General features: G+C 49.8%; 1 protein-coding gene across 1 annotated transcript in view; it reads left to right on the top strand.

Annotated features, from left to right (window-relative positions):
* The window catches only part of ADCK1 (aarF domain containing kinase 1), a 159,853-nt gene that overhangs the window by 106,512 nt on the left and 31,568 nt on the right, over window positions 1-21,773 (top strand). Inside the window, exons 10-12 of the mRNA XM_049705309.1 lie at window positions 2,205-2,398; window positions 3,944-11,575; window positions 12,641-21,128. Of these exons, the coding sequence (XP_049561266.1) occupies window positions 2,205-2,398; window positions 3,944-4,115 (366 nt within the window). The 3' untranslated portion in view covers window positions 4,116-11,575; window positions 12,641-21,128. The remainder of the gene's footprint in view (window positions 1-2,204; window positions 2,399-3,943; window positions 11,576-12,640; window positions 21,129-21,773) is intronic.

The raw sequence follows: 21,773 nt of genomic DNA on the forward strand, positions 1-21,773 counted from the left end.
GGACAGGTTTTGAGCAGGAGAAGCATGTGCTCAGACTCGCTATGTTAAGTATTTCTCTGGAGCGGGGCAAGATGAACAGGTGGAAAGATGACGGGGCTCGGACTACGCTAATGGAGGTGGAGAGAAGCAGGTGGGGCCAAGGTGTATTCTGGACATAAGAGTGAGAGGCCTTTCTGTCGGCTTGGACGTGAGGGGAGGAAAAGGGGAGAGTCAGAGTTGCATCGTAGCTTTTTGAGGTGAGTTATGCGGTGGAGGGACACCACTTCCTGACCTAGGAAGACTTGGGGAAGGACACGTTTGGGGTGGGAGGGTCAGTAGTTCTCCTGAGCGTCCAGATAGCGGTGTCGTGGGCAGTTAAGCCTGGTGCTCAGAGCTCCAGCCTCGAGACATATAAGTTTGGGAGTCTTCAGCGTATAGATGGTATCAAAGCCACAGGGACGGACAAGATTGCATGGCACACAGTAGGTTCTCAGTGAATGATATCTGGTTTTATTAACTAAGTTAGAGTTTTGTTTTTGCAAGCGGGTGGACATCCAGCAGGTTCCAAGCTTGACGGCTGTGCTGCTCTGAGAAAGAGCCCCTCGGGGTAGCCTGGGTGGACACAGGGGCTTCCGTTTGGGCTGAGAGGGGGTCTGGTGAGCGGGGCCTTGATCTGCCCTTAGCCCCCGCAAGCAGGGCGACCTGCAGCTGTGCGGGGAGGTGGCGGGGAGGCAGACAGCCTCTTGGTGTCTGGCTCGTGTTGAGATGTTCCAGTCTGATAGCTCCTGCCTGGGGGACATTTCAGGTTTCACAGCGGCTCAGTTGTCAGCGGCGCACGCGTGCTGCTGAAAGAGCGGAGAGCTCTGCTCCTGCTGCAGAAAGCGGGTGGGCAGGGTGAAGCGCTTGGCAGCATTGCTGGGCCCCTTGGGGTGACTTTGACGGGCCCCACGCGCCTCCCCGTACCTTATCCCTGACGACCCTCTGGGTTCTGCTGGGAGGTGGGCACAGACGGTGTTAACATGCCCAGTTTTTTGGGGAGGACATTGGGTCACACAGTCCTCTGTGAGATGACAGGCAGTGTAGTGGTGAGGGTGTGGGCGTGGGAGCTGCACGGCCTGGGTTTGACTTCTGACTCACCTCTTACTAGCTGCGGACCTTGGGGAGGTTACTTAACTTCTCAGTGCCTCAGTTTCCTCCTCTCACATGGGGGTATACGCTTGCCTACTAGGGTTGCCGTGCGATTAGGTGAGTTAACACATGCAAGCGTTGTCAGAGCGCCCGGCTTACTTAGTGATGCGCCGTATGAGTGGACTATTGGCATCGTTGTCACCATCACTGTTTCTCTGGAGACTGAGAAGGGATCAGAGCCTCACTCTATACTCAGGACTCTGGCTAGAGGCAGTTATCTGCCCAGAACCATGCAGAGCTCAGGGACGGGGAAGGCTGGGAAGCCAGACCCCAAACTTACCCACCAGGATGGGGCAAGGGCAGCCCTGAATCCTGCTCTGGGGACAGGAGGACCTCGGGCAGTGGGCGGGCTGACGCTGGCTCCAGCGTGGAGGACAGTGATAAGCGGTGGCCAGGTGGGCAGGTCTGGTGGGGTGCGGGGCCAGGCAGGGTATGGGGCAGGACTTTGGGTTTGGGTTTGGGGTCAGCAGCTCAGACCTCTCAACTGCACCAGCCTGGGCTTGGCTGGAGAGATGAGGGACGTGACTCAGAAGCAGCAGCTTCCAAGGCTCCTTCCAGGCCTGGCCTGAAATTGGCGGCCAGCGAAGAAGCCTTAGAAAAGAACACAAGGGTGGACCCCGGGCTCAGAGGCTGGACTCATCAAATGGTTGGTGGGGAGGTAGACTTCCTGCCCCAGTCAGTGTGGCCTTGGGGGCTTGGGGGCTGGGTATGGGTGACCTTGGCTGCCGGGAGCTAGGATGGCAGAGGCAGCAGAAATGCGGCCTGGTTCCTGCTGATGTGCTTCTGCTCCTGTACCGCGTTCGGTGCTTGGCTAGAAGTTGCGTGAGATGTCCCATCCAGGTTTGTCCGGCTACAAAGCCCCTTGGGCTAGGCTTCCCTTTGGGGAGGATTCCCAGTGCTGCTGAGGCAGCTGTGCTAGACGCTCCCTCCCGGAGCTTCCTTGCAGCCCCTCAGGTCACAGGCTGCCCGGACAGCCCGCCACCCGGGGCCCCACTTCCCATGCCAGCCATCTGTTTGTCCTCCTATCTCTGCTTCAGGACTCAGAGATCCGCAACAATGCGGCCAACTACCTCCCGCAGATCAGCCACCTTCTCAACCTTGTGCCGCGTCAGATGCTGCTCATCTTCAAGACCAACGACCTGCTGCGGGGCATCGAGGCCGCCCTGGGCACCCGCGCCAGCGCCACCTCCTTCCTCAACATGTCACGTTGCTGCGTCAAGGCGCTGGCCGCGTGAGTGTGGGCTCCGGCCGCTCCTCCCCTCTAGCTCCCTGCCAGCCCCAGGGGTCCGCTGGCCGCGTGAGTGTGGGCTCTGGCCGCTCCTCCCCTCTAGCTCCCCGCCAGCCCCAGAGGTCTGCACACCTCCAGTTTTCCCACCAGTCCCCAGGGCCGTGCCTGAGCTCCCCGGTCTCCAGCTCTCCCTGCAGGAAGTTAGGGGCACAACACAGCTCCAGTGACCTGGCTGATGCCTTGGGGCTGTGTTTTGAGGTGGTCCAGAGAGCCACCTCTACTTGTTAAAATTGTGGATTCTAGGACCTCACCCTCCCGGGCAAGCTTTGCAGGTGATTCTTACCCTTAGTAAAGTTTACAGTGTCTTCGGAAAATCTCAGTCCCATTCAAGCGTCCCCCGGACTTGGGATCGGGATGCCCGGGTTCGCATCCCATCTCCAGCTGGTCCCGGGACTGTGTCCCCAGCATTGGCCAGGCAGTGAGGCCAGTGTTCTTTTCCCTGCAGCTGTGGCTGTGACTCAAGAGAGTGTCACCAGCAGGCCATCTCGAATCTCAGGGCTTTTTAGATGTCTCAGCACCCTTGAGGTGTTGATGAGGAAGGGAGGGGTGCTTCCTCAGGGGGGTAGTGACAGAGGAAAGAGGGTTCTAGGCTCTCCTAGCTGACAGTAGCAAATACACAGGAAGGCCTATGCTCTGACTGAATGTTCTCACCTGAGAGGGCAAGCCTGGACTGTGGTCAGCTCCGAGCCCATCCATTCTAGGCAGTGAATGGGTCATTCTGGTAAATGGGTGAAGGGAGTGTTGACCACATACATCATGTACCCACTATCAAATACTGAGTTAGATTACAGGAAAATAGACTGTATACAGAAAGGGCCGAACATGATTTATTCTTCCTCTGAGGTTCAGGAAACAAAGTCTCGGGAGTTCCCGGAGCAGTCCAGTGGTTAGGACTGGGTGCTTTCACTGCCAGGGCCCAGGTTCAATCCCTTGTCGGGGAACTAAGATCCCGCAAGCCACACGGCACAGCCAAAAAAAACAGGACACAAGTCTGGAATAGGTGGTCATCATAAACACCAGTTTTCATCATGTCCTTTCGTTGGTGCAGAAGAGATTGAACTGGGCTGAATCCACAGTGGCCCCAGCCTCCCAGGACTACCTTGATTAGGTTTCCAAGTGATTCTCACCCTCAGAAAGTTTGGGAAAGCTTTTACCTTTGGGTTTGGGGGATTCTGATTTGATAAACATTAACTATACTTTTGGAAAAATGGTAACATTGGAACGTGCTACCCACTGGGTTCACTAAACCTTTGATACGCTGTGAAACAACTGCTTTTGCTGACCCCACTTACCTGGAAGATGCCTTTGGAATAGCTGAGTTCCTCAGGTCCCTGACTGGGCCGTGGTCTGATCCGTAACCAGGAGTTGTCCACTGGGGCAGGGGGCTGGTGAGTTGGCAAAGCCACCATCTTCCATTGTTCTAATGATACTGAGTATTTCTTACCTCTTTATCTCCTGTTCTCTCCTTCCTTCCTGCCCCTCCTGCAGGCACAAGAAGAAGAATACCCATTCATTCTTCAGAAGGACCCAGATCTCTTTCAGTGAGGCCTTCAACTTATGGCAGATCAACCTTCATGAACTCGTTCTGCGTGTGAAGGGGCTGAGGCTGGCCAGCTGGGTGTTGGCCCTGCTCTGCTGGCTGTTGCCTGCTCCACACTGAGTGGACTTACTGTTCCCTTCCCGGTGTGACCTTGTGGTGGCCAAGGGGTCTTTTCACTCCTCACTCTTCCATCATGTCTCTACGCGCTTGCCCCGTTTCTGCCAGCTGGTGGCCTGGAGCCCCACGGTCTCTGTCCATGGCACCGTTGTGCTCCACCTCTGAAATTCCTCTCCTTTGGAGCCCTTGTCTTGGGACCCCCAAGCTGTGCCATGTGATAGGTTCCTTTCTCTCTGTATCCAGGGAGAAGGCACGGCAGTCTGCCTTCCCGCTCCCCATGTGGGCCATTGGGTTGGATGCCCCCCCCCTTCCGTTAACCCTTCCTGTTATCAGGATGGACCATGAATCCCACTGAGGGCACATTTAACTTGTAGGAAGTTTGATTTTGCTGGAAGGGAGCGTGCTCTCTGAACTGGAGAACAGTTTCCTCTCCTTGCGCTGTCACTCAGAGGTGCCGACCTTAGCGAGGGCTTGGCGCCCACGCCAGCCTCTGTGGCAGCTGTGAGTTCACTGCTGTCGTCGTGACCCCTTTGGTGTTTTATGTACTGTGATTCAATAAAAACCCCTTCAGGGTTGCAGAGCAGAGCTTGGTCAGTGGGATTTTTATTCCAGGTTGGGAGTGAATCCACTTCGGCCACTAGGTAGGAGTGGGTCTGGATGCCGTGCGACATTGTGATCTGCTCGGCTTCCAGGCCCTGAAATCCTTCCACCCTTCCACTGTGCGGCAGCTTTCTGATTCTTGTATGTTTCTCTGACTTTCTAAGACTGAGACCTTGGTTGGAGTGGTTAGGAAGCCCAAGGCCAGGAACTCAGAGGCTCAGCTGAAACCTCTGACTTTGGTTCCCCCAGTTTCTCACCTCATTCCCTGTGACCTGGCACCTGCCTTGTTCTACCAGTTGGCTTCTGACTTAGCCCTTGGATTCATCATTTGATACCCCCAGTCCTGGAGACTGAAGTCTAAAGTTCAGTCACCGTGGCTGGGCTTCCACTCTGAAACCTCTTTGTCGCCTGTCTGGACTCTGCTTCTACCTTATTGCCTGTTGCTAGCCTGCACCCCCCCCCACTCGATCATCTGGTCCTGTTTTGGGGACACCCGCAAACTCCTGTGTTTGTGTGGTCTCCAGATCCCCAAGACCCCAGATATGGCAGGTCCTAGCTCTCACCGAGCACCCAGGCTCACAGAGAGTAATTGTGTTTAAATCTCTCCAATCTTACTTCATTGCATTCATGAGGGCAGAAAAAACCCTAAATTTAAGTCTCATTTTCCGTTCTCTTTATTCATAACACAAGAAGCAGAGTTTTCACTGACCAGAGATGATTCGCAATCCCTTTATTTCCTGAAAGAATTAATTGTTCTTAGTGACCAGTTGGTTGCACCCAGAGACCTGAGAGAATAATTTGCAAGATCTGTTATGAGTCACGAGGACGCACGCTGCATATTACATTTTATGGTGTCTTTTATAGCCACTGAAGTAAATATAAATGTCCTTTTTGTTCAAGGTAATGGTTACTCGCTTTTCACTTTGGGTTTAATGGTTGGCTTCCTGCTGCCTTGGGATCTAAGACATCAGCATGTTGCCAGAACAGTTATCCAGAGAGAGCTGAGAGGCTGGGAGAGCTTGGGGTACAGAGCAGTTTGAAAATAGGAGGGGTCAGTGTTTACTGAGTGCCTTCCACGTGTGAGAGAACATGCTAGGTTCTTTGTAAATAAGTTACATCATTGACTTGTCTCATCAGCTCTATGAGGGCGAGGGGTCATTAGCCTCATCTCGCAGAGATGGGAACTGAGGCTCAGAGAAGTTTAGTAATTTGCTTGAAGTCACTCAGCTGCTGAATGAGGGTCCATGCTTTGCTTTTTATTCCACAGCGCTGGAGATATGGATTACGCCTGCTCCGTGAGCTGTCATATGTGCCTGAATTGTGACTCTAACACCCTGACTTCAGAGAAAGTTGGATTTTCAGTGGAAGTGGGGGAGTGGATGGGTGAAGGAGACAAAAAGTTCTGGAAGTGCAGACTGAGTCCTGCATGTTCCTCGGGCCTAAGACAGGATGGACCTGGACCACTGTGATACTGCAGTGCAATTCTGATGCTGACCACCTAGAGCTAGTACAGACTCTGTTCCCTTAAGCACATAGTTCCCGTAAGACTGCCCTCACTTCAGACACAAGTTGCAGGTTTGGGGGTCCCTAGGCCATCTACACTTTTGACCAACTGACTACAAATTTGGGGGTTCCCACAACCCCCTTAGATTTGATAATTTGCTGAATGACTCCCAGAACTCAGGAAAGCACTACACTTGTGACCAGGCAAATGAAGAGACACAGAGGGTGAGGTCTGGGAGGATCCCAAATGCAGAGCGTCTGGGTTCTTGCTGTGAAGGGAACCTCTTGGCACAGAAATGTGTTCGTTGAGCTTCAGTGTCCAGAGTTTTTATCAGGGTTTCATTATATAAGCACGATTGATTGAATCATTGACCACATGACTGAACACAATCTCCAGGCCCCCTTCCCTCCCTGGAGAAGGTGGGGCTGCTATCAACCCCATCCTGAGTCATTTAGCATAAGCTCAGGTGTGATCCAGGGGGCACACCATGAATAACAGAGATACTCCCATCACTAAGAAAGTCCAAGGACTGAGAGGTCGTCTCCCAGGAGCAGACAAAGCAACAAAGACCAGGCAGATTCTTCACTGTATAACAATCACTCTGGTGTCTCCTCATCCCGTGTACTTGGCCTGAGGTGCGTCTTTATCGACTGACCACTGGTCTATGCCTTCTGCTCTGCCAGGTGGAGCCACCTCTGGTGGATCCATCTCAGGATCTCTGTTCTGCAGCTCAGAGAGTGTGCACGTGAGTTTATACGTGGGACCTTTGCCCTGCTCCCTTCTGTCCTGTGGAACTTCCATACATTGATTTGGGTTTGGTGCTTCCAGTAAAATCCTGCGGCTTTCTTCTCCCAGCAGTTACAATGTGTCAGGAAGTCAGCACCAGCTTACTTTGAAGAGCACCTTCTCTTTTAACCCTTGGATCCTTATTCAATTTAGGTGTTGGCTTCTTTGATTTGGGCAACATGGCTGTAGTTCCCCTTCCCTCTTCTCATCCACCTGAGGAGAATTCCAACTCGATGGCCCATTTGGCTTCTCGAGTATGCACCCAGCTCATAGGAAGTGCGGATGTCCTGGTTTGTAGTAAGTGCTCAATAAACACGCAAATATTTAGACTCTCAGAATGCTTCACTATTTTCAAGGGAGTTGAAACCTGTGTATTTAAAAAGAAGCTGCACATGCCAGTCTCCCTCTGCTAGGAACACTGCCTTGTTTGATTGTCAGGTTAATTTCCGCCGTGTTCTGAGCCCACTCCCGGGATCAGGGGTGGTCACTCTCAGCATCATGGGCTGCTAGGTGCTCCCGTCCTCCACCACTTCACGGCTGTAGGGACTTCTGATGACATCTCAGAAAATGAGTGTGGCTCCAAGCGGCACAAATCCTCAGGGGTAATGCTTTGGAGGTTTGGAATTACCCTCAGTGTAAGCAAATGTGAGAAGGGTGGGATGGAGCCTTGCCGAGGGACACTGGGGCTTCAGCAGTCTCAGGGTGTGGCCAGACGGAGCTAGGGTCTGAGCTGGGAACTGGTGACTGGGCAAGATCTGAATAGACAGGATGAACAGGGTCTCAGAGAGTTCCTGGCAGCCTGGCCTGCTGGGGGTGATGTTTGCTGGGCTGGATCGGGGGTGAGAGGCCTTGATGCCCGGCGACCTGGTGCCACTGCTGTTTGTAACTGGCCAAGGGGGACTGGGGAGGCCCCGTCTCCTAAGCCTTAAGTCTGCAAATATTTTGGTAAAAACCCGTTTGTTCAGAAAGGCTCTGCTCTCACCTCCTTGCCTTCCTCCCTCCCTCCTTCCCTCCTGTGGAGAAAAGCTTATTACAAAGCTGCTCTCCCCTTTTCTAAAGGAAGGATGAGGGACCCTCAGCAGAGTAAATATTAAACCTTGGGCTGTGATGTCCGTGTTCCTACAGCCAGTGCCTCCTGGCCCGGTTTACTCGGCTTCTCTGGAGGCTGCCTCAGCCCCCGTCATCGGCTAGCTCCTCTTCTAGCCGGGTCACCGTGCCCCTGGCCAGCACTGCAAGGGACAGGAAGTGCTCTTTCTGCCCAGTTCTGCCTTTGGCTTAGCAATAGCAAAGAGCCTCTGGTGTTTCTTCCTGTTTTTCTCTTTCCCGTGTGTAAAGGGAAGTCCAGGCTGGTGAAGTGGTGAAGCGATGGGTGTCCATAGCCCCCTGACCCCTGACATTTCAGCTCCCATTTCCTCATCCCTCCTTCCTGAGCAGTGCTTTCCAAACTTCCCTGTATACACAAGTAACCTAGGCTAATGTTAAAACACAGGTTCTGCCTCAGTGGGTGTGCGTGGGGCCTGAGGTTCAGCATTTCTAACCAGCTCCCGGGGGATGCTGATGCTGCTTGTCTGAGGACGATGCTTTGAGTTGCAAGGCTCTGATCAGTGGTTCTCAAGGTGTGGCCCCGGGACAGGCAGCATCAGTGTAACCCAGGAGCTGGTGAGAAATGCAGGTCTCAGACCCCACTCCAGATCTGCCGAAGCAGAAACTCTGGGGGCGGGACCCACCAGTCTGTTTTAACGAGCCCCCCAGGGAATTCTGATGTACGCACTCACGGTTGAAGTCTCTGGTCTATAGGTCTCAACTCCACCTGCACATCGGGATCACCGGGAGAGCTCTGAATGCCCAAGATTCTGATTAACTTGGTTTGAATGAGGGCCAGGCACTTAAAACAATTTTTTAAAACTTTTTATTTTGAAATAACTTTAGATTTACAGTAGGTTGTAAAGATAGTACCCAGAGGACACCCACATAGCGTTCACCTAGCTCTCCCCAATGTTAACACCTTACATAACCAGGGTAACCTTTATTAACACTAAGAATTAACATTAGTACAATACCATCAACTAAACTATTCCAGTTTCATCAATTTCCTCACGAATGTCCTCGCCACATCCCAGGATCCAGTCTAGGACGTACTTTACATTCATTTGTCACGTCTCCTTAGTCCCTGCTCTAGGACAGCTCCTCAGACGTCCCTTGTTTTTCATGACCTTGACACTTCGGAAGGGCACTGGCCAGGTACTTGTAGATCGTCTTTCAAGTTTGGCTTGTCTGATGTTTTCTTGTGATGAGAATGGGATTAGGGGTTTGAGGAAGAATACCACGAAGGAGGGACACCCCCTCATCGTGCCACACCCCGGGAAACATCATATGGACAGCGGGGATGTACTGATTTTGTTCTCTCAAGCTCCCCAGCCAGGGTTGGGACCCAGCGTTAGGCTCATGCACCTTCCAGGTATCTTCTGGAGAAGGAAGAAACGCAGCTTATGAACTTCTCCACAGGTGGGCGTTAGGCAGAGCCTCTTTGAGATTAAGGGAGGCCTGGCTATTTCCAAATTAAAAGGCTCCCAGGAAACTAAAAAATGCAGCTATACCAACACAAGGTAATACAAATGGCTGTGTAATTTTAATGTTTACATTTACCACACGTTAACTCTTTAAGCAAACACACAAATGTAGTGACAAATGGATGTAACATCAGAAGCGTGAGCACCAAACCCCTCCCACCAAAAGATAGGCCTGGCACTAGCGATTTTGTTTTCCAGGTGTATTTGCAGCCCTAGACATGGAAATCACTAGTGGGAGGTTGGCAGGGAGCCCTCTGGTCAGTCACTCCTGAGTGGTGGGCCTGGTGTCCTCTGCATCAGCCTGGACTGGCAACCACCTCCCAGTGCCCAGAGGGGAAGTCAGAGTCTCAGCTGGGCTGGTGGTCGACTGTTTCTAGCCCACGACTGACTGCCCAAGCCATGAATGACGGAAGTGCTTGGTGATCCTTCCTCTAGGTGAGTAATAACAGAGGGAAGGCTGGAGGGTGGAGTGCCAGCGGCAGGACTTTCCTCCAAGGTGACACTGGGTGGGACATGAAGTCCTTCCAGGTTGATGAATTGGGGACAGAGGTCAGGGGCTCTGGGTATTCCTTGCCCTCTTGGAGTTTCCAGGGCTGTGTGTAGGTGGGGGTCTTCTTCCCTGGCCCCTGGGTGCTTGCTCCTTTTTGTGCCAAATGTAAGCATGTGCACATCAGAGTATCTGTAAACATCTGTTGACAGCGGCTGCTACCATCATGGAGGTGATGCCCTCCAGCCCAAGGGCCTGGGCTCTCTCTACAGTTGGCCTGAGTTCAAATCCTGTTGCCCTCAGTGTTCTGTGTGATCTTGGGCAAGCAACACAACTTCTCTGGGCTCCAATTCCTAGATTTGAATAGTGGGAATAATAGTACCTACCTCACGGGGTCATTGGGAGGAGGAAGTTAGATAATATATGCAATGTGCTTGCAGAAATGCTTAGAGAAGAGAAACCATAGCAAGTGCTCAATAAATGTCACTTATTTTTATGATTAGCCCCCATGGCAGACCGTATTCCCAACGCCTTTTCTTAACCCTGCCCTCTACTTGAGAGCCTGAAAAAGTGAGGTCTTGGTTTCCCAGCTTCCCTTGCAGCTGGTGGTGGCACACGACATGGCAGGTGAAGAGGAATCTTTTGGAGTGATTCTGGGAAGCTTTTTTTTTAGATATTGATATAGGTATAGTTTGTGAGTATTGCCCCTTCTTCTTCATTCCAGCAGGGGAGACTGGTGTGTGGTTTTGGATGTCTGGAACTTTAGCAGCCATTTTGTGATCTTGAGGTGGTAGGTACAACTTGATGTTTTATTTGGGCATGTAGCAACCTCTGCTGGATGCTGGCCATCACTCCTCCCAGGCATATGACAACCCTATGAAGTCTAGGGACCACTGTTATCCTCTGTGTACAGGTGAGTAAACTGAGGCACGGAGGCTTAGGTTGCTTGCTAGAGGCACACAAGCAGTGAATGGTATGGGGAGCCAGGCTTTGAGCCAAGGTAGTCTGCAGCCAGAGCTTCGGCTCTCAACTACTGACTTCCCATTTTCCTCTGCTGGAGTGGACTGCTTCCACTGAGCCTGCTAGAGTTTGGGCCCATCCTGCCTTCCTGCAGCCTCCTCAGTCTGGAGCTAGTGGGTTCCTGAAGTGGTGGGCTTCCGTGCTTCCTGCAGTGAGTGCAGCTGGGCAGTGGCACCCTAGGAGTAGTCATTTCTCTGCAGAGGGTCGGCCTGTATGGCCCAGGGCTCACCCAGCCAGCGAGGCCTCACATCAAGCCTCTTGGGCAGCCTTGGATGCTGGAATGCATCCCCTTCTAGGGAAATCCTTATAAGGGAAGTTGACTGGCAGAGATTCAATTTTGCCCCATGGTAAGTAGGAATATAGAGGAGGTTCTGCCTTTTTCACTTCTTCCTCTCCCTCCTGCCTCCCCTCAGGTATGCAGGGAAAAATGATGACTGACATGGGATTTAGAAGAGAAACCAGGAACATTCAGGATGTTATAATGAGCTGATCAGAAGTGAGTTCCGACTTGTAACAGCTTATGTCCATAATAACCATATGGCACAATGTGTCCAGAGTAGGCTCTGATCTTTTTCCTACCTTTGTCCTGGATTTGATGAGACCATCTCTATCTCTCTTCGGGGCCAGTATTTCCCCAAATTTCATTTTTACCAAGGGACCTGCATTCACTGTCTTAGTGGTTGGTGCCACCAGCAGTCACCCAGGTGCAAAAGCCAGGAGTCAGCCTTTGAAGTGAGGGTCTTGACCTTCATAGAAATGCCCCATAAACTGTATCACCTTGTATGTCCTGTATCCTCTCCCACTCTACCACCAGCATCCTGGTTCAGATCTGATCCCCTCATTGGCCTCCTTGCCTCCCAACATGTCCCACCAAACTGGCTCTTGTTCAATTCACCTAAAGCCAACTTGCCTACGGTCAGTCGCCTACACTGAGCCGGGCAGCTGGAGGTCAGGCCCATCAACCTAATTCTGCTATCACTGGGCAGCTAGTTTCGGTTTCTGAGCCTCTGCTTCCCCTGCTATGAAATGGAGTGGTTGTCCATAGGTTACCCTTTCTTGGAGGACTGTGATGAATGTGAATAGATAGTGCCAGTGAAAGCGACAGGGAAGAGCAACGCTAAGAAACTAACAGAGACATAGCGTGCAAGTGAACAGTTTATCTACCCAGCATCCCTTGCAGCTTTAACAGAACTCCCTTCTCCTGTAGCGACACCCTTTCCTGGGAGTATGCTGATCCAGTGTCTCCCACACGCCATGGGGGTAGACAGATGGCCATCTCTCTGGCCACAGACATTGGTTCCAGTATGGGCTCATGACTCCAAGGGCATTCCTGTGACTTTCAGCGAAGACTGTGGAGGATGACTGTCTTTCCACTGGTTCCTAAGTTCCAGTGGCTATCTTGCCTGCCTCTCTTTTGAGCTCCTAGATCCAGCCATTCCTGCAGGCCAGATCCACCTTGGTTTTTCAATTACATGAGCCAATAAATCTACCTCTTCCTTTTTTGTGTGTTACTTTAAATTGGGTATTTGCGTTTTAACCCAAAGTGCCCTTATCATTGCAGCTATTATCTTTAAAGGCCCTGGACCCACGTTTGGAAGATGTGGAGAACCCAGAGGAAGTCTAGAGGAGCATAATAGACATGTCTACAGGGATAGAAAATAAAGAGACGATTATAGACTGGACACTCTCCAGAGAGCTGAGCAAGAGAAAACAGAGTTAAATTACAGTAAGATCTTATTGTTACTGCTGTTGTTGAGACGATGAGAGTGAGGGCTGCTGATTGGTTACCTTATATGTTATTTTCTGGTCAAAACCAACACAAAGGCCATGCCATTCTGGCTGGATACCAGTTGTATGGACACGCTTTCTATAATAGCCATGGCTATTTTCTGATGATCCATAGGGTATTTAGAAACTGGCTTTTTGGCTGAAATAGGCTTAATTTCTCTTATTGATTCTCGTAGTTGCTGTCCACCCAGGTTACCACCAGAGAGCTGGCAGGAGCTCTTTCTTTAATCACAGTGTTAGTTTGAAAGAGACATCCTGGGAGCATTTAAGGTAAAGACAGCCTCCCGTAGGTGCTCCCCATTGGCCTGAGAGCTGAGCTGGCCAGTTCACAGAGCCCGTGTTTAACCAAGGATGAGTTTGGGAACTGGACTGTGTGTGTGGAAACTTCTCTTTCTTCTGCTTTTCCTACTTCACACGTCCCGTTGAGTGAGATGAGAGCTCCTGTGAGGGTTGTCACCTCTCTCTGCCTGTCTGGGTTGTGAGATTCCTAAACAGGCTGATCTTGATGTTTTATAGACATCTCCATGGTCACCCCATCTCCACAGTCTTGCTCTGGGTGTTCACTCTGCCTCTCTCTGCTTTTCCTTATATCCAAGCCCTCTGCTTTCTATGTTCATGACAGCTCTCAAGTCCTGCCTTCTGTAGGGAACTTCCCAAGGTCACTGCCCTTGTTGAGCTCCTCTCCTCCCCCTCTCAGTTCTCTTGATACGTCTGTCTACCCCCACCATCCACACTCAACTGTCTGCGTGCCCTGTGCAGTCCTTGGAGGGCAAGGGCCACCTCTTTGTCTCTTGCATGCTCTTTGACACCAGGACAGTGGAGGCCATAGTAAGCCTTTCATTGGTCATCACGTGGCCACTTACACATGCCTCGATTCATGTATGTCACATGCATCCCTTCAATGCCCTTTTATTGCGGAGGGGAGTGGAGAGACAAGATGAATCAGACATGACGCTTGCCTTTAAGGAACTGGGGTATATTTCACAAGAGCAGCTGGCTTTGGGTAAGGAGAGAGCCTCCTGCCGGTGGGGGCAGAGGTGAGCCAGGAGGTCTGTGGTCTGGGAGGAGAGAAAAGGATTTAAACAACTCTTGGGGACCAGTGATGCCAGTCAGCAGCTCTACCTGGAAGCAAGATTTGATGAGACCATCTCTATCTCTCTTCGGGGCCAGTACTTCCCCAAATTTCATTTTTACCAAGGGACCTGCATTCACTGTCTTAGTGGTTGGTGCCACCAGCAGTCACCCAGGTGCAAAAGCCAGGAGTCAGCCTTTGAAGTGAGGGTCTTGACCTTCATAGAAATGCCCCATAAACTGTATCACCTTGTATGTCCTGTATCCTCTCCTCTCCCACTCTACCACCAGCATCCTGGTTCAGATCTGATCCCCTCATTGGCCTCCTTGCCTCCCAACATGTCCCACCAAACTGGCTCTTGTTCAGTTCACCTAAAGCCAACTTGCCTACGGTCATTTGGCCAAAAACCTGTTTGCCCAAGGATCCATTCTCCCAAAGCCCAGTTTACCTCAAGTTAAGTATTCTTGAACGTTTTCAGATCCATTTAACCTTCCTGTTATTTCTTGCCTTTTTTTTTTTCACTTTAAAGATTTTTAAAACCAATTCATGCAAGAGTATTTGACTTAATTTTGTATTTCTAATAAGTATTTATTGAAGAGGCAGCTCTTTGAACGATTATTTTGTATTCCTATGGATGTCTTTTTCTAGATTACCTATTTTCATTAACTTTAAAGATAGCCAATATTTAGCCATTTTTTCTAAAGACACTTTCCTTAAAATATGGCTGTCCTAGCAAAAAAGAAAAAAATATTCAAGGCATTAATTATAATCAATTGCTATGCACTGTGTCATCTTTTTTTTTAACACCTTTATTGGAGTATAACCGCCTTACAGTGTTGTGTTAGTTTCTGCTGTATAACAAAGTGAATCAGCTATATGTATACGTATATCCCCATATCCCCTCCCTCTTGTGTCTCCCTCCCACCCTCCTTATCCCACCCCTCTAGGTGGTCGCAAAGCACCGAGCTGATCTCACTGTGCCATGCAGCTGCTTCCCACTAGCTATCTGTTTTACATTTGGTAGTGTATATATGCCAATGGTACTTTCTTACTTTGTCCCAGCTTACCCTTCCCCCTCCCCGTGTCCTCATGTCCATTCTCTATGTCTGTGTCTTTATTCCTGTACTGCCCCTAAGTTCATGAGAACCTGTTTTTGGTTTTGTTTTTTCTTAGATTCCATATATATGTGTTAGCATACGGTATTTGTTTTTCTCTTTCTGACTTACTTCACTCTCTGTATGACAGACTCTAGGTCCATCCACCTCGCTACAAATAACTCAATTTCGTTTCTTTTTATGGCTGTGTAGTATTCCACTGTATATATGTGCCACATCTTCTTTATCCATTCATCTGTCGATGGACACTTAGGTTGCTTCCATGTCCTGGCTATTGTAAATAGTGCTGCAGTGAACATTGTGGTACATGGCTCTTTTTGAATTATGGTTTTCTCAGCGTATATTGTGCACTGGGTCATCTTGATCCCTTAACTAAGGGTACATCAATTTCAGATGAAAAATGGTGGGTATTAATGCTGAGTTTTGGTGTGGTGCATACTATTTTATGAATTAGAGACCTTGGAAAAGGATGATTCTTACATGCAATATGACAGGTTTGCTACATCTCCCCACTGCCAATGACTGATGCACATTGTATGCTCAACTCACAGGTCCTGAGTGAATGAGTGAGATTCTGAGATGAGAGTCTAGTACTGCCATTTGTAGCAAAGCAATTTATCTCATGATTGAACTGTGTCAACCATCAGGAAGGAGACATTTGCCTCAAGTTTTAAACAGAGAAGCCAGTGGTATAAAATAGACTGTCACTGGCAAAGCTTTTGACCTAGGAAAATAGATTGGATTTGTCTAGGGTTCTAAGACAGACGTAACAAACACCTGGCCCCTACCATGGCCCATGCAAACTCCACAAGTTGGTCATTGTATCCTCTCAAGCTGAACTGGGATATGGCTCCAGAATCCTTAACACAGCACACACGTCAACTGCTCCTGATTGAGCAGTGTTGGCATGTAATGCCTAAGTGCTGTTTTGGGCCTCAAAGTAGGATCCTTTCTTTACCTGGGAGAGTTTCAGAGCTCTCATAAATGAAGACAGGAAGACGATCAAGTTAGCTCTCTGATGGTGGGGAGGAGATCATCTTGGGCTCATTTGGGCAGATTAATTGAAAGGCGTTGAGATGTCATTCCCTAGCTTAGAGGACTTTATTCGACACTGTATGGCTGTGTTTTCCTTTGGAGGGCCTTTGGTCTTCTGGGGGCGTGGGGAGCAATAATGAATCTGAGTATGGGAACCAAAGGAGTTCCGGCCAAAAGCCTGATCTCCTCCCGCAGTGTTCAGCTTGGAAGCTGCAGTGTGGAGCTAGGAGGGATCCTGGAATGGGAGTCCGGAGACCGGTGGGTGCTGACCAGCTGGTCACTTAGCCCAAGGCTTCTCCTCCCTAATCCTCTGATTTCTTACCTGCAAATTAAGGAGACTGGGCTAAATGAGCGGTTCTCCATGGGGGTGCTACTACCCCCAGGCACTTTCTGGAAATGTGTGAGGACATTTTGGGTTATCATAATGACTAGGGATTGCTACTGGCACCGATCGGGTGGGGTCAGGGACGCTAGACATCTTCCTATGGACAGGGCAGCTTCACCCAGCGAAGAATTGTCCTGTGACCAGAGTGGTGTCCAGGATATTCATGTGGTAAAAATCCCGACTGAACTGAATCTACAGCCTAACTCTGTTTTACATATAAAGGCAAACCTTTTTATTTTTCATGGTATTAATACCTGTTGAATTTTACAGGAATGCAATTACCATGAGAGTTGAGGGGTGATTTGTTTCTTTAGGAATTATTGGTCACTCTTCTGGGAGAACACTTAACCAGTGAAAATGCAGAGCCTGCATTTGAATGGCCAGTGTACCTGCATCAGTCTGACTTTTAAAAATTATGCAAGTAGATTAATTTTATATATACATAGATGATAGTTTCTATGGATTTTGTTTCAGGATGGCCGGGGGCATTGCAAAATATTTGTTGTGAAAAGGGTGCATGAGGTCTGATTGGGCTACAAAGCACTGGTCTAAAGATGCCCGAAGAGCCTTTTTAGCTCTGACATCCTCTGAGTGTGAGCAGAGAGGAGACTCACTTGGCGTGAATAATGGAAAACATGCAGCAGTGGAAATGGATCAAGGCAAGGATTAATATCCCCAAATTGAGCAGAGTCTGCTGCTGACAGTGCCCACTGCCGCACAACCCTGGTACTGAGGTGAAGTCCTTGATTTTGGACTCTGGGTCCAAATGGGATTCAGGATCAGAATGTCCTGGTTACATACACAGCCGGCAGGAGGTCTGACTCCATGGGCAACTGTTGTACATGGAAGCTTACCTCCCCTCCTTCTCTCTGTAATCCTTCCTCATGCCCCTTTCTCATGATGTAATTTTAGTAGAAGTAAACTTGAACAGCCCAAAATTATATAATTAATTACATTCAGCTTCAATTACAATCACTAATTGATCCAAGCCTGCTAGCACAACGCTTTCATTACTTGGCACACAATTATTGAGTGCCTACCTTGTGCTGGGAATAACGTAGGAAATGGTCAATTTTTCCTGAGGAGAGGGGTTAGAGGGGGGTTAGGGTTGTCAAGACAGGCCCGCTACGGACAAGGGGTAGTGGCCAAGGCTTTGCTGGGGACGTGGCAGGTGGGTACATCCCACTGGCCTTCTAGTTCAGTCGTGAATGTTCATAGGCTAAAAATCTCACAATGGCCATGCTGGGATCAGGCAGGCTGGTTTGGGCATCGGATGTCACACGTTGTGCTCTAGGTCTCTTTGGTTTTCTTTTGACTGTTGAATAGTAATTAGTTGCATCACCTCACTGGTCTCCCCACTCCTAACCGTTTCTCTGTAATCAAAGGCCTCGCTCCTCAAGCCTGAATCCGTATTCTTGTTAAATGCAAACTCTGGTTCAGCAGGTCTGGGTGGGGCCTGAGGTCCTGCATTACCAACAAGCTCCCAGGTGATGCTGATGCTGCCAGTCTAGGGACCACACTTTGAGTCGCAAGGTTCCAGGATCACCAGATTACCCTCCTTTCAGGTGCTGACATTCCTTGAGGGAGAAGCCAAAGCAAAGTTATGACACCTAACTGCAGTCAGGGGTCTCCCAGAGCGGGACAATTACTCTCCAGTTGCACTGGGGTTACTTCCTCCTTGTCCGCTGTGTTTCTTTATGGGGCATGTGTTCTTACTTCTCCTGGTAGTGGCTGTATTAAGTAGCTCACTAGGTGAGTTCAGAGGTGGTAACAAAGGTGACACGTCCCAGAGGTTGTTAGGCATTTGTGAAGTGATTTATTCACCGAATACTTCCTGTCCACCTTGGAGGAGCTGGGTCCTATAGAAAAAGGAGAGACAGAGGTAAAAAGGAAGATATCCTTTGGGGTGGGAAAGGCCGGCAGGCAAACCAACACATGGTCTTAAAATGTGATCAGTACCCTGTGTGGAGCAAGCTGTGTGGCGCTCTGTCCCAGGGGACGCTAAGGACCAGCTGTGCCCTGGCGTCAGGGCGATGGTACGTCCCCTTTACCAGGGATGCGAGCAGCCCGGCCCACTTGGGAACCTGAGTCGGAGGGTCATCTGGGAACCAGCTGGTCAAATGGAAGGCCTCCACTCCCAGAGTTCTTTACCTCACCCTCCTTCCGCTCGCCTCTGCATTTCTCCTTGTACTGCACCCCTCCTCCTCAGTTTCCAGTAACACCCCGTTACTGGGCAATCAAAAAGGGAAAGGGGTGTTGGCCACTGGCTGTTTCTCAAAGAGGAAGAGCTGTAATCATGTCTGTTGTCGTTGCAGCAGGTCTGATGATGTCTCATCAGCCTGAGAATCCCCGAGCTGTGCGACCGCCTTCTCCTCCTGCCTCAGCTCCCCAAACAATGCTCCACAGCCATGTTCTACCTCTCTCACAAGGGAGGCGGGGGGTCAGGAAGGCCACTGGGTCTCTGCAATTCAGCCTGAAGCCCATTCATCCAGGAGGGAGAGGTTTCATTATAGTCAGTTCTCCCCCGTGTCTGAGTTCTGAGGGTTTCCATGGGACCAAAGCAGCCACAGGGGCCAACGTGCCCCTGATGCTGTCTGACCATGCAGGCACTCGCTGGGCTGGACCAGTCCTCGGCTACTGCTTACCTTTCCTGGAGACATTTCCCTTGTGAGCCTCTAACACCATGTTTGCCCGAATGACCCTCATTCCTCTCTTCTCCACCCTCTCAGGGCAACTTCGTTGTGACTTCTGGGTACAGCAGTCACCAGACAGACCACTGTCCTGAGCCACACGGGGGCACAGGGAAGCGCTGAGACCGTAAGAGTAGAGACACTAGGTGACCACTCTCCAGTCCAGAGGCAGCTCTACCTAGGAAGTGCTCACAGGTGTGCTCTGACCACACACCCCTCTGGACTTCTGAGACCTAAAATAGGAGCGAGGCAGAGGATGTAGGGCTCCTTCTCGGGGACCCAGTGATGCCTCAGCTCTCATCAAGTTCCTCTATCTCCCCTCTTACCACCTCTGGGGAAAAATTTTTTTTGTAGCTGGGGTCGGATTGGGGGAAGTGTTGGAGGGTGCAGGGGGAGGAGAGAATCTTGCTCTTTACTCCTAATGTTTTTCTCCCAAATCCTTTGCTTAAATTTTGAGCCTATTCCATCCCCTAAAGAAAAATCCAGATAGCTAGCTTTCTGAATCAAAAGCTAGTAAACGCCGCCCCCCCCCCACACACTGCCATTTTGCAGTCTTATCTCTTCCCAGCCAATAAAAGGGAGAAGCCTGGTTGCTGCTTAATGGTGGGGATGGGGAAAAGGGCAGTGAACAGGAAACGGGGAGGGGAGGATCCCAGCGCTGAAGAGTGCAAAAACCTTAATCTGTCACAATATACCGAGTCCTCCATTTGGTAAAGGATGTATAATGAGATACTTCTGATCTTTTAGTTCTCTTTTGGCTTGCGGGACCAGCCCGCTGCCAAAGGACGCCTCTCCCTTCCTTTGGCCCTGTTTCTACCCCAGAATACATGCCTGCAGGTTTCCCTGAGCTCACTGGAGCTCTGGTGGTGAAGCAGGAACGTGAAAGTTCACTCAGTGGGAATTTTCTTTTCTTTTCTTTTATTTATTTAAAAAAATTTATTTTTGGCTGTGTTGGGTCTTCGTTGCTGCACGTGGGCTTTCTTTAGTTGCGGTGAGCAGGGGCTACTCTTCGTTGCGGTGTGTGGGCTTCTCATCGCGGTGGCTTCTCTTATTGTGGAGCACAGGCTCTAGGCGTGCGAGCTTCAGTAGTTGCGGTGCGTGGGCTCAGTAGTTGTGGCTCGCGGGCTCTAGAGCGCAGGCTCAGTAGTTGTGGCGCACGGGCTTAGTTGTTCTGCGGCACGTGGGATCTTCCCAGACCAGGGTGCAAACCCGTGTCCCCTGCATTGGCAGGTGGATTCTTAACCACTGCGCCACTAGGGAAGTCCCTTCTTTTTTGACTTACAGTGATTTTGAAGTTTAGGCATTCTCTGTCTTTCAGCCATGCTGAGGGTGTGGTTTTTGTGTAGCTTTAATTTTTCTTCTTGTTCTCTATTGTTTCTGGAGGAAATCTGGGGAGACAGACATGGGTAGCCACCACTGTCTCAGTAAAATGGAAGGGAGAGGCATCCTCTGGAAGGTGGGTGGCAAAGGGGGTAAGAAGCAAAAAGAACCATTTAAGATCCCACAAGATAGTAGGTGATCAACAAAAGTTTGTTTGCATGGAATTTGCCAGACAGAGCTGGGTTAGTTCTGGCTTTGCTTTCTACCAGCTGTGTGAGTCCTTGGACAAGTCATTTACCTTTCTATTCTTCCGTATCTTCCTCTATGATACAAAAATAATAAAGATACCAACTTCCTACCTCTTAGTGTTATGAGGATTGAATGGGAAGAGGCTTGGGGCATACTAGGCACTTAATAACATTAGCTATTATTATCATTACTACTACTACTACTATTATTATTATTCATTCACTATCTCAAAGAAACTCATCCGTGACAAGCATAAGCTCTGATAACAGTGGTTTAAGAAGACATGTTTCAACCTTAAACATTCTCCCTTTAATTCTCTTAGGAAGCAGCAGTAACAAGTTTCCAGTTTTGGTTTCTGATCCTGTTTAAGTTCCTAGTCCATTGCCTTGCATATAGTAAGTATGTACTCAGTAAATACTTGTTGAATGAATGATACTCCATATTTTCAACTATAACAAAAATAATGGGGCCATGTTTTTTTGTTTTTGTTTGTTTTTTATTTTATTTATTTATTATTTTTGGCTACGTTGGGTCTTCGTTGCTGCGCGCAGGCTTTCTCTAGTTGCGGTGAGCAGGGGCTACTCTTCGTTGCGGTGCGCGCGCTTCTCATTGCAGTGGCTTCTTTTGTTGCGGAGCATGGGTTCTAGGCACACGGGCTTCAGTAGTTGTGGCACGCGGGCTCAGTAGTTGTGACTCACAGGCTCTAGAGCGCAGGCTCAGTAGTTGTGACACATGGGCTGCGGCATGTGGGATCTTCCCGGACCAGGGCCCGAACCCGTGTTCCCTGCATTAGCAGGCGGATTCTTAACCACTGTGCCACCAGGGAAGTCCCTGGGGCCATGTTTTAAACCATTTCTCTCTCTCTTCCTCTCTCTCTCTCTCACACACACACACACACACACACACACACACACACACTCAGGCACACCCCGTTTTAAAACAGAGTTCAACAAGGCTTTAAGCAGACATAGAATATATATTAGTTTTCTATTGCTGTGTAACAATATCACAGACTTAGTCACTTCCAACAGCACACATTT

Source organism: Orcinus orca, chromosome 2 (genome assembly GCF_937001465.1).
Source record: "Orcinus orca chromosome 2, mOrcOrc1.1, whole genome shotgun sequence".
Lineage (NCBI taxonomy): Eukaryota > Metazoa > Chordata > Mammalia > Artiodactyla > Delphinidae > Orcinus > Orcinus orca.